The sequence below is a fragment of the Pongo pygmaeus genome, chromosome 1 (assembly GCF_028885625.2).
Source record: "Pongo pygmaeus isolate AG05252 chromosome 1, NHGRI_mPonPyg2-v2.0_pri, whole genome shotgun sequence".
NCBI classification, from domain to species: domain Eukaryota; kingdom Metazoa; phylum Chordata; class Mammalia; order Primates; family Hominidae; genus Pongo; species Pongo pygmaeus.
Window position 1 is genome coordinate 74599531 of NC_072373.2, and position 13201 is coordinate 74612731.

General features: G+C 44.5%; 1 protein-coding gene across 4 annotated transcripts in view; it reads left to right on the forward strand.

The window, feature by feature from the left end:
* TNR (tenascin R) overlaps positions 1-13201 on the forward strand; it is a 435764-nt gene that overhangs the window by 383962 nt on the left and 38601 nt on the right. For all 4 annotated transcript variants that reach the window (XM_054447885.2, XM_054447893.2, XM_054447876.2 and 1 more), the window contains 6 exons: positions 2940-3029; positions 4098-4361; positions 4957-5226; positions 6403-6522; positions 7421-7567; positions 10501-10620. In XM_054447885.2, coding sequence (XP_054303860.1) covers positions 2940-3029; positions 4098-4361; positions 4957-5226; positions 6403-6522; positions 7421-7567; positions 10501-10620 — 1011 coding nt within the window. The remainder of the gene's footprint in view (positions 1-2939; positions 3030-4097; positions 4362-4956; positions 5227-6402; positions 6523-7420; positions 7568-10500; positions 10621-13201) is intronic.

The following is a 13201-nucleotide window of genomic DNA, read 5'->3' on the forward strand; positions in this document are numbered from 1 at the left end:
GATATAGATGCTGTTATTATTCTCATTCTTCAGAAGTTGAGGCTCATAGATGTTAAGTAATCAAAATTACACAGGTAAAAGGTGAAAGAGACTGAATATAGATATGTCAGATGTCAAAGGCAGTCAAACTTCAAAGTTTACCTCCACTGATGTTGCCACTTTAGAGAAAGAAAGAATTAAGGGTTGGGAAAGAAAGGGAGCTGGTTTAAGAAGAGAAAAAAGAGGGCTGATTCGAATGCCTACCCAGACAGGGCTTCGGGACTGCATTCCTGGGAAGGAAACTGGCCTGGTAAGCTCTGCCATGCTTAAGCAACATTTATTGCATGGACTGCACGAAAGCCTACTGAGGAAGGGGATGAAGAACCCCCTGGCTGCCAGGCAGCATTCCTCTTGGCCAAGCCAAGCCATTTGTTAAAGAAATGTTGCTCAAAGTATTTCCAACCAAAATCAGGGATTCCAGAGAAATCACAGCTGCCCTGAGCGGTGGAAGGAAGTAATAGGACATCCCATTCCTCCTAAAAGCCCTGAACTCTGAGACCAGAATCCAGGCGGGGGGCATCTCTAGCTGGTCACAGACTTACTCCGTGCCACAGTTTCTTTTTATAAAAAGATGATGTACTCTGTGGAATAACAGTCCCATCAAAATGCATGTCCACCCCAAACCCTTGAGTGTGACCTTATTTGGAAATAAGGTCTTTAGAGATGCAGTAGAGTTAAGATGAGGTCATACTGGATTAGGGTGGCCCCTAAATTCAATGTGACTGATGTGTTTATAAGAAGACGGGAGGACACAGACACACATGTGTCTATAGAGACAGAGACTGGGGTGAGACAACTACAAGCCAAGGAATGCCAGGGAGTGCTGGCAACCACCAGAACCTAGGTCTCCTAGAGCCTTCAGAGGAAGCATGGTCCTGGCAACACCTTGATTTCAGACTTCTAGACTTCAGAACTGTGGGAGGACACATGTTTGTTTTAAGCCACACTGTGTGTGGTAATTTATAACAGCATCCACAGGAAGCTAATGTAGATGGAGAAAAGACTGCTTATCCCACCTTCCTCCCAAGGTTGTAATAAGACTCTAAAACACAATCCATTTTGAAAAGCACAGATGTTATATAAACACAGAATACCATTTCAATCAGCCATGAGCCCACACAAAGCCCCAGAAAGAGCCCACCGAAAGGACTCAGACTGACCATTGGAGGCCTGCAGGGTGATCACTTGATTTTATTGGGTTTTTTTGTTTTGTTTTTGTTTGTTTGTTTGTTTTTGTTTTTTTGATACAGAGTCTCGCTCTGTCACCCAGGCTGGAGTGCAGTGGCGTGATCTTGGCTCACTGCAACCTCCGCCTCCCAGGTTCAAGCAATTCTTCTGCCTCAGCCTCCCAAGTAGCTGGGACTACAGGTGCACACCACCACACCCAGCTAATTGTTGTAATTTTAGTAGAGATGGGTTTCACCATATTGGTCAGGCTGGTCTCGAACTCCTGACCTCAGATGATCCACCGGCCTTGGCCTCCCAAAGTGTTGGGATTATAGGCGTGAGCCACCGTGCCACGCCTTTGTTGGGCTTTTCTACAACCCCAGTCCTAATAGATAAAGATGAGTTTGATGCCAGTTGTGATAGATGAAATAGCCCTCAAAGAATCCCCAGCATCTGTGAACATAACCACCTTACAGGGCAAAAAGGACTTTGCAGGTGCGATTAAATTAAAGATCTTGAGAAGGAGAGACTAGCCTGTACTATCCAGGTGGGTCCAATGTGATCACAAGGATTTTCATAAGATGGATGTAGGGAAGTCAGAGTCAGAGTAGATGCAATGATAGGAGCAGAGGTCAGAGAGAGAAAACAGATTTGATTGTTTCAAGCTGCTGGCTTTGAAGATAGATTAAGAGACCATGAACCAAAGAATGCAGGCAACCTCTAGAAGCTAGAAAAGTCAGGGAAATGGATTTTCTCCTAGAGCCTCCAGAAGGAATGCAGCCCTGCTGAACTACTTTAGACTGCAGACCTCCTGAACTAACTGTAAGAGAATCCACTTTTGTTGTTGTAAGTCACTAAATTGTGGTGATGTGTTACAGCAGCAATAGGAAACTAGTACACCAGTCAAACCAGTTAGTCTGAAAATAAATGTGAAAGAGGGCAAGGAGAGAACCTAGAGAATTCCAGATATTCTAGGAGGCTCTCAGAGATCCTTTGTAGTAAACCTCCCAAAGGATTTCCTCAGAGAAGCTTACACCCTTTAGTGGGACAGTTTTTGTGTTTCCTCGATCTTCCTGTACTCCCCTGGAAATTATTCTAAAATTAGATCCACAGCTTTAGATACCCTGAGGCCTGAATTACTGAACTTGGTGGGGGGTGGGGGGCACAGCGACAGGACTTCTGCATGCCCCTACTTGACAGCCCTGTGCTTAGAAAAAAAAGTCCATCCACTGTTGCTCCCTAGAAGGGACCCAGGAGTCCCCATATGGCCTCAGCTCCTATAAAAGGTGTAGCTTGGTCCTTGTATATAACATTCAAGGAATGCTTTTGAGGTCTATGTCCACACTGTCTCTCTTGATTACATACTCCCAAAATTCACAATTTAAGCAAGAAATCCCCTCACTGGTTCAAGCCAACCTGAGACGCTAAGCATACAAGGAGTCCTTGTATACTTAGGTGAGCACACCTCTGAAGGTCACTGACAAGGCAGCCTCACTGCCTTCCCAGATAGCCTGACTGCAAGAAGGAAGCTCTGAGTGAGCTGGTTCATCCTATTGACTTGGGATTCCTAAATAGTGAAATTGGGATTTCCTAATAGTTGAAATTAGGAGAGGATTCAAGGAGGACTAAACACAAGGTATGAATAGGAATCTAAGATCATTTTCTTCCCACTTTCAGCCTTCCTAGCCCCGCCCCATACACAGAATAATGTTTGTTTCTCCATCCACTGATAGATCTGGTACCCGGCACTGAGTATGGAGTTGGAATATCTGCCGTCATGAACTCACAGCAAAGCGTGCCAGCCACCATGAATGCCAGGACTGGTGAGTAGGAGGACTGCTAAGGAAGAAGACCAGGTTAGCCTACAAGCCTAAGGAGTCATGGAGGCTCGTCCCAGCAACAATTAATCAGAAAGCAATGTCTTCCAGTGAACAGGGCTCTGGTGACAACTGTCAGCCTAGAAACAACATCCACCTTATACCTAATCCCTGATCTCTGCCATGCAGGACAGAGTCACCCTCTTCCCCACAGACCTGTGCTTGGTCCCCCATGGTCTGAATTGCTGCTCAGGGCTGTACAGAGCAGAGGTGGAAAATCCTAAATAGGTTGATGCCATTGCAGGCCATATTTTTATCTAGACCACCCGACAGCAGGCAGAATAGGGCATCTTCGCCCTGCATACACCACAGAGGCCCTCACAAACACCACTTGGGTGAAGGTCTAGACTTGCAGCAACCCATTAAATCTGAGGGCAGAAGAAAAGTCCAGCTGAGACCCTTGCTGCTCTGGATTCAGCAGTTTTGCTTCCAAATCCTGGGTAAATTTCAAAGTCATTTCAGCAGCTATGGTACTAGCAGCCTGGGCCGGGCTAGGGATTTTAGACCACTCCTTGTCCCAAGGTTCAGCCTCTCCAGAGAACCACATGGACAAAGGTCTCCAGGTCCTCAGATCTAGCTGCCTGCCTGGCTATGGTTAGAACAAGTCAAAATAGCCTCAGGGTTGGAGGGTGGTGCACTTCTGTTGCCAGGAATGGCATATCCCTACTTGGTGGTAGCTACCATTTTGTCCTTATTGGCTTATTGAGAAAGGATGGGAGAAAATGAATATGGCGAGCTTGAAAATCAGCAGCCAGCTTTGTCCCAGAGGTGGATGCAATCCAGTGGTATCCGAGCTCATCATGCCTTTCTTCAGATTGTTCATCTATTTGCCAAGCCCCTGGCCATCATTCAGAGGGAAGGTGCTTAGCAAAATGTGAGATAAGTGTCAGCAATGACAAGCTAGTGCTCATAGTCAGCAGGCCTGCTGATAGCTTGGAAACACACAAAGCAGGCCAATAAATACTGCCCTCCTGGGGAACATGTGTAAAATAGGCCATTTATGTCAATCCACAGAACTTGACAGTCCCCGAGACCTCATGGTGACAGCCTCCTCGGAGACCTCCATCTCTCTCATCTGGACCAAGGCCAGTGGCCCCATTGACCACTACCGAATTACCTTTACCCCATCCTCTGGGATTGCCTCAGAAGTCACTGTACCCAAGGACAGGACCTCGTACACACTAACAGATCTAGAGCCTGGGGCAGAGTACATCATTTCCATCACTGCTGAGAGGGGTCGGCAGCAGAGCTTGGAGTCCACTGTGGATGCTTTCACAGGTACCAGAGCAGTAGAAATCCCAGCCAGGTTCAGGGATCAGTGGATCTTAGTGTGAGAAATTCATCCAGGCAACTCACTCTTCCAGTGTTCCATTTCCTTTGGAGAAAAGAGAGGTGGGTAGAAAAGGATAGAGCCAAAACTAATAAGTACATCAAGAGGGAAGGGTTGGAAGTAAAGGGGGGAGGTGAGCAATGGTGTTACCTTCCTGAAAACTTGTGTCTGGTTTTTCTATGGCCTTGACATAGTAGTTGATTCTGTCCATCTTTCCCTGCTGCAGTAAATCAGTGGGAATTCAGAGGATCCACGGGATCATGTAAAATTCCTTCCAGGATACAGGCTTTCAGTCCTGGGTCAGTATTACGATTAACTCACAGAAGTAGTTCTTATTTTCACAGAATCCATTTTCCCATATTTGGATTGGAAAAAGTGGAGTGAACAGTACTGGAGAGTGAGGAGGTGGAATCTCTGGGTTAATGGGTGAAGGTGTGGCCTTTATTAGCAAGGAGAGCAGGTCCCTTTAGCCAAGAAGTTCTTCTAGCCCAATGGCCCATCTCCTCACATGTTTCAGGACCACCCATCTCCTTTGCTTTGCAGGCTTCCGTCCCATCTCTCATCTGCACTTTTCTCACGTGACCTCCTCCAGTGTGAACATCACTTGGAGTGATCCATCTCCCCCAGCAGACAGACTCATTCTGAACTACAGCCCCAGGGATGAGGAGGAAGAGATGATGGAGGTCTCCCTGGATGCCACCAAGAGGCATGCTGTCCTGATGGGCCTGCAACCAGCCACAGAGTACATTGTGAACCTTGTGGCTGTCCATGGCACAGTGACCTCTGAGCCCATTGTGGGCGCCATCACCACAGGTGAGGCTGGAGGACTTGGCAGCAGGTGATGAAAGGCGTTCTCACAGTAGCCTTGGACAAATCAATGAAATTTTAAAAGAGAAAGACCCAAGGAGTAGGGGATTGCCTCTATGGCTAGAGAAAGTCTGTGAGCTGTTCTGAAACAGCTACTTCCTCCAGTGCCTCAGAAGATGCATTAGATGAGAAACTCCCACTTGGAAGGTGGGACAAAGTCAATGTCTTGAGGAGGTCAAAGCTTGAATGCATTTGTCCAAAAGACCTCCCACTACCAGCTTAGAAAGAAAGCACTGGAGGAAGCTAGTCTCCAAGAGGAATCCCTCTACAGTGAAGAGACACCTGTTCCTATTCTGGGAACCATCTCTTAACTGCCCAGAGAGTTCACTCGTACAATAATGCTTCCTTAGTCTCACATGGGACTAGCACGCAATCAGGTAGTGACCTGGCACTCAGAGAATGGGGTTGATTTGGATGTTGCTTAGAAAACACAGGCACTCTGAGATGAATTGGATCAGTCCCAGCTCATTATTCCCAAATACAGTTTCAAATATGAGGTACATGTTGGTGAAGATATGTATGTTTGGGTAGTTTCCTCCTTACTAACAAGAACTCACAAACTGGACAAGTGGATTAAACACTCAGCTGATCAACTCTGTGATCCCCTAGCAGTCAAAAAAAGCCCATAGCATAAATGAAATACAATTTAGGAAAACGGATTTGTTCTGGACTTGTGCTCTGAAATCCCTGTACAGTCAATAGGCAGTTTTTCAAAACTGAAACCAAAGGTGGCTGCTAAAGAATGAGAGATACAGGCAAAATTTGGTTTATCTTTAAAAAAATTACCTCTGAGAAAATGCCTATGTTTCTCCCAATTCAAAACAAAACATATGAACTTAAAAAAAAAATCTTAGTTGGCTTGCAGATAGGTAACAGGTACAGAGCTTGCCAGCTTGGCTTCATGATGTTAAAATATTCTCCATGAACATAGCTTTGGTCATACCTACAAGGTTTCAAGTGAAACATCAGCCTGACCATGGTTTTAAGATATCCTATTACATGGAAAGATCTTGTCTGCCTTTGGGACGACATTGGCTTTTGGTCAACATAAAACCAGGGACGAGAATTTCTTTTTCACACTGTGCCTTCTGTCTTTTTCCCACAATCACTGGGTCCTTGTAGGAATTGATCCCCCAAAAGACATCGCAATTAGCAATGTGACCAAGGACTCAGTGACGGTCTCCTGGAGCCCTCCTGTTGCATCTTTCGATTACTACCGAGTATCATATCGACCCACCCAAGGTAACAAAGTGATTTGATTTCTCAAAGATACCAGGATTTGGGTGAAGATTATGGGAGAACTAGCATATCCCGCAGAACATTCACTCCTGCCTGTGTTTTTCCTCTTCTCTGTGGCATGCTCCAGCAGAATGAGAGTGGGCTGGTGAGCAGCCAAGAAACCCCGCACTCACCAATACCTCTTGAGAAAGGCTTGATTGCATTCACCCAGAAAGTAGGCCCTTCGCTAGCAGAGGTAACTGATCACCATTATCTAGGCAGTGTCTTGAGAAAAAAAGAGCCCCAAAAGAATCTGCCAAGAGCTTGGGTCACATGAACATTCCTACAAGAATGAAGTTCAAGACTAGGATCCAGAGGGATGGCTAAAGACCCAGCAAAGCCAGATGGAGCCTTGGAGGGAACCACAGTGATGTGGTCCCATTTCGGCTACTCCAGACAAGTTATGAGTCAGAGGAAATTGGCCCAGACCTCACCTGCATCCTGCCAGTTCTTGCTGGTACATGTGGCATTTTTAAGGAAGTGGAGGGCACACTCATTTCCAGTGAGGGCACAGGACAGCATTCTAGACTACACTGTCTCTGGACTGCGGGGACTGCTCCTTGCATCGGTGCCCTCTACACTGCCTTAATGTCATTGTCTTAGAGAAGACCAGCTTGTTAGAAAACCACTTAATAGGTAGGTCATTTTTCTTTGCTCCGAGGAGCCCATAAAATGAAGGAGTGAGACCAGTGTGCAAAGCCTCTTCACACTCCAACATTCCCAGCCCATGAACCATGTATCATCCCTCCCCACTGAGTGCTGAGTCCCACACCCATCTGTGCTTTATTGACATAGACTCTACCATGGGCTGCTTGGATGAAAGGGCTGCTGAATTTTAACTATAGATTCTTCTCTTCTCCAGTGGGACGACTAGACAGCTCAGTGGTGCCCAACACTGTGACAGAATTCACCATCACCAGACTGTACCCAGCTACCGAATATGAAATCAGTCTCAACAGCGTGCGGGGCAGGGAGGAAAGCGAGCGCATCTGTACTCTCGTGCACACAGGTGGGCATGTCTCCCTGCTGTGTCAACTCAGGACCCTGGCTGAAGATCACGGTGAAGTTGTTCGGGCTCGTAGAAAGGTTCTGGAGGCTGAGGCTCCATTTCGGGGTGCTCCTCCAACTCACTGTGTCTTGCAGGGCAATTTGCAATTTCTCTCCCCCCAATATTCCTCTCTAGTACTAAAAGTTTAGAGAGTCACCCTCTAGAAGTCTTGCTGGTTTAGATTAGGAATTTTCATGGAACTTCCAACATAAACAGTGCCCTTTCAGACATGTGATGGAAGTGAATTCTAAAACAGATATCTGAATCATTCATCTGATTTTGTAAAATACTCAGATGGGAAAATTTCACCTCAGAGAAGAAAAGGGTTGTTATTCCAGTAATGGAATGGGGTCATGAAATTCATCATCAGATATAGCCAGAAACCACCAAGAAGCTGCCTTTCCTCTTGCTTTGTGCTCCAGGGAGAAAGAAGGCACCAAAGTGGCCATAACTCCCTCACCCGGGACCAAAGCAGTGGAGGTGATGTGGCTCCGTGGGCATCCTGGGCTGCCTGCAGTGGCACCGTATAGCTCATGTCTCTGACAGGCCCCCTAGTCAGATCCAGATGTCTTCTGCATTCTCCATTAGCTCCTGCATAATGACCAGAGGAAGGGAGGTACAAGGGAGAGACTGGCTTGCAATATGGGAAAGTGGGGAAAGGTAGTCCAAATCCCATGGCCTGCCTCTTGAAAACAAGCCCACGCGGTGGAGCTGAAGAGAAGGCTCCTTCGGTAGCACCACTGCTCCTCCATCTCTGGCCCCTCAGAAAGTACACCATGCAGAACGTGCAAAGATTCACTGCAGAACTCACTAGCAGGCACAGCCAAAGTTTTCTATTCCCATACCCTAGACCAAACCTCCTAGTTAAGCCATCATTCCCACAGCACGTGGGAAAACATCCAGCTTGCCTCATTAGAACACCTGGATTTTCTACGGTTGCTTAATTTCCCTGGAGAATGGTATTTCCCAAATGAGGGAAATATACTTCAGAATTCCTCACTGCTTTCGTAGATGTTCTCAGAAGCTCAGAAACAGCATCTCTAAGGCAATGAGCCAAGAAATATTCCTTCACAAACGCAAAAATTATTCTTCTAAAGACAGCACAAGATATTCTGATCTTCCCTAGTCTCCTTCCAGGCTTATGACAACAGATAACACAGCCATTCAGTTTTGCCCTATCTATTAAATTACCTGTGACCATTAAAATATCAACAAGTGTTAACAAGAAGTGAGGTCCGATAAACCAAAAGAAGCCTCTATCCCACCTTCCTGAACCAAGAAATTCATATTAAAGAAATTAGCCTTTTTCCCACTGAGGACAATAAAATGTATTTCAAGAGCCTCCTATCCCCAAGATAAAAGAGAGCAGCAGCTTCAGTCAAAAACTCATTTCTTTAGCAGGGCATGGATGCATGCACCTGTAGTCTCAGCTACCAGGGAGGCTGAGGCAGAAGGATCGTTTGAATCCAGGAGTCCGAGGCTACAGTGAGCCATGATCATGCCACTGCATGCCAGCCTGAGTGACAGAGCAAGACCTTGTCTCTCAAAAGAAAAAAAAAATCCTTGGGTCATGAGCAGCTAGTATCTCTAAAGCAGATATTTGGTACACCAACTCAAATGGTATGCCCATCCAAACTGCCCTCCTTCAAGTCTAGGCAGAGCTATTTTGGCAACTTCCAATAACTAGATTGCCCCAGAATATCTTATTTTGCTGTTTTATGTTTGTTGTGGTTTTACATTGAGGTCTGTGATCTTACAACTTTTGGAAGTGAGTACTCCTTCAGGGTGTCATGTTTGTCTCATGGTATCATGCATGTCTCAGATAGATCAAGCCAAGTATAGTCTAAGGGCTGCATTTGAAGAACTCTTTGAACATGCATATTATGGATACAATTCCGATTTTAACATTATGAAAATATTGTCCAGGTTGTTTCTTTGTGATAAAGGACATAGGCAAGTGAAAAAATACTTTCAATTAGAGAATAGGGTAAGATCCACAGCAGATCTTGGTTCTCAAAAGTAAATTTTATGACGCTTGGGTTGAGCTGATACCTAAACTGTTGTAATAACATCCACTTGTGATAAATTCTAACCTGATGGAAGAGAAGCACAGTAATAAAGCAAAGACTTAGAGCATGTGCAAGTAAGACTAGGAAGATGATCCTATGACAAGCACACTCTTTTCCTCTAATAGGCCCTTTTGACCTACCTAAGCCTGGAAGAATCCTCTTGACTCTTAATGCAACAAAAAGAATACCCAGGACTCAGTCCTGAGTGAGACTTGTGAGCAGTGAAGCAATCATCCAATAATCAGACATGACTTTTGAGGCAACCTGACTGAGCCCATGCAGTCATTCCATGGGTGGATCTTCTATGTTCTCTGTCCTGGGGATACTCCTGCCCCTATGGAGTTGCCACCACACTTCCTGAAGCTCATCAACAGAGATCTTTCCACGAGGCACACCCTTACATTTATAAAAGTGCAAATAGCCTGGGAAGTATGATGATCTCATTAACTAAAAAATTATAACAATTTATGTGGGTTCTTGGTTGCTCCATCTAGATTTAAATGTTGAAAATTCATTCCAGCCATATCTTGAAATCCTCTGTAGTACCTGGCACAGTATTCTGCACATAAGAAGTTAATGAATTAATTAAAAGGAAGAGCTGGAGGCGATTGGGGGAGAACTGGATACTTGAGAGAAGGGAGGCAGGGAGAAATGGAAGAGGCTGATGGAACCAGAAGAAGAGAAAGGGAAGAGGTTTCTGCTCACTTCTTTGTTTTGTAGAGTGCAGCAGCAGTCATGCATCATGAGTGGAACTTCTGAGATTGTTCCCTGCATTTCTATCCTGCAGCTCCTCTTACCTGTAACTGATAATCTATTCTGTTTCAGCCATGGACAACCCTGTGAATCTGATTGCTACCAATATCACTCCAACAGAAGCCTTGCTGCAGTGGAAGGCACCAGTGGGTGAGGTGGAGAACTACGTCATTGTTCTTACACACTTTGCAGGTGGGTGTCTGCAGGCCTGCAGATCAGGCAGGTGGGAATGGTGGGAATTGGAGCTGCAGACCAGTATGATGTGAATAAACAAAACATTTTTTCAATCTGAAGGACAGATTAGAAAAGTTCCTACTTCAGGTATACTATGAAGCCCTCAAGATATCCCCAAACTCTATGCTGGGCATCGTGGCTCATGCTTGTAATCCCAACACTTTGGGAGGCCAAGGCAGGCGGATCACTTAAGGTAAGGAGTTGAAGACCAGCCTGGCCAACATGGTGAAACCCCATCTCTTCTAAAAATACAAAAATTAGCCGGGAGTGGTGGCACACACCTGTAGTCCCAGCTACTTGGGAGGCTGAAGCAGGAGAATCACTTGAACCCAGGAAGTGGAGGTTACAGTGAGCCAAGATCACGCCATTGCACTCCAGCCTGGGAGTCACAGCAAGACTCCATCTAAAAAATTAAATAAAAAAAAAAAAGATGTCCTCAAACTCTGGAAACTGTATCAAATCTAGGAACTGAGAAAGCTGAATCTGAAAGGTACAAGAAAGGCATGTAACCAAGGGCAAGTACAAAAACAGAGCAATAGCACTAAGAAGATGAAACTCAGAACAGAGCTAAGACTTGCCCCCAAAATGCTGCAAACAAGAAAGCAGGCTTTTCTAAATATTCGCAGAGCCAGAAAAACACTGAAGATATAGGACCAAGTTTGAAACAGAGAGTACAGGCTAACAGGTGACAAAAGATTCAGGACTGCTAAACTCTTCTGTGTTTTTGTCTTCTCTGTTCATATCCAGCCCAACAGGTTTAACTGACACGAAATCTTGAATTTCACTGTCTTCTGCATCATGCTTGTTCACCTTACACCATTTGAAGTTGAACAGAACAGAGAAGCCCAAAGCAAAATAGTGTTGAGTCCTCCAAGTCTCTAAGCTTAGGGAAATTATTTCCCTGCCTACATCAAACATGTGATCACAGAATTGTTTTGGGTTATATTCAGGAATCCAGAGAACAAAGATACCAGAAGATAGAGGCAGGCAGATGTCTTGGTTTTCAAAAATGACAGAGAAAGCTAATTCTGTAAGCTGCAAAGAAGTAAACTTATTGTCAAAACTTAGGAAGGTAAAAACTAAAACAGACAATTAAACAACTTGGAAAAGGAATTACTGATTACCATATAGCAGCACAGATTCACCAAGAATAAGTTTTATCAAAACTACTTTATATCTTTGTTTTCGTTGGCAAATCTGCTAGTACATTTGTATTTCAGCAAGGCATCAGAAAACCCCACTTATCACTTAGTCCTTAGTTAACATGGAAAAATAGATGAAAGGTTATATTTGGAGGTAGCTGGGACTGTAGCTGAATGAATGACCCTCCATGAAGAAGGGATATCATTACTATGGATATGTCCTAACCCCTCTGTGAGCATGCACAATCCATCTCAATTCCTGTCACCCCTCCTTTCATAACATGATCCCGCATTTTTTAACTATCACCATGCTTTCTCAAGCCTCCATGCATTTGCACATGCTATTTCTTTCACCAGGAAACTTCCCCATTTGTCCGCCTAGAAAACCCATCCTTCAAGTCGTGGTTTCAACCCTATCTCTTCTGTCAAAGCTTCCCTGAAGGCAGTCAGACACATCTGCTCACAGACACAAAACACACAGCTCCAACAGAGCAATGAACATCCATTCATTCCACAAATACTTTTGATGCCATCCCATGCGCCACACACTCTATAAGGCTATAAGGATTCAGAAACAAAAACTGAGCTCTCATCTTTATGGAACTCACTTCTAATGATGCTGCAGAGAAGTAAATACTTACAACTTGATGTGAGCAGTGTATGCTAAAGACATGTGCAGAACACCATGGGCCATGTCCAGTGGGCTACTATGAATAGGGTCAAGGTGCGGAGGGAAAGAAAGAAGAAAAGTCTTAGATAAAGTGAAAGAAGAAAAGGAGAAGAAAGGGAATTTCAAGAAAAAGAGCAGACTGTGGACATTTGCAGAGATGTGAGAGTGTAAGAAGTCTGAAGAACTACCATAGTTTGGTATGGCTGGAGCATTGATCAATGGCATGATGTGCAAAGGGGGACATTAAAAAGATGATATCCTTATACATGCTCTTCCAAAGCTTAAGCATTAGTTTGAATTTTAACTTGTTTGTATGCCTTTAGACCACAAGAAACTTGAAATCTCAAAGCCCTACCTGGTCTGAAAATGTGCCTAGTAAACTGTTAAATATTAAATAATTTCCAAGTATTCTAATTGCCCAACAGAGGAGTCGGCCCTGAACTAACGAACAGTTTTATCAACAGCTTGAATGAATTCAGAGAAGACATGCTTACCAAATTTGTGTATAAAACAAAATTGTGATCAATAGAATCCAAGTTCAAAAATATTTTAATAAACTGAAACAGTGGCCCAAAACTCAATCGAGGCAAAATGCAATAGAAATAAATGCAAAGCTCTGCCCATGGGTATAAAAAATCAACTAACAAAATTGGATTGGGAGGTAGGCGGAGTGGTTACAAAGAAGGTCTTTGATTAGCAATAATCTTGGCATGTGACAACAATATCA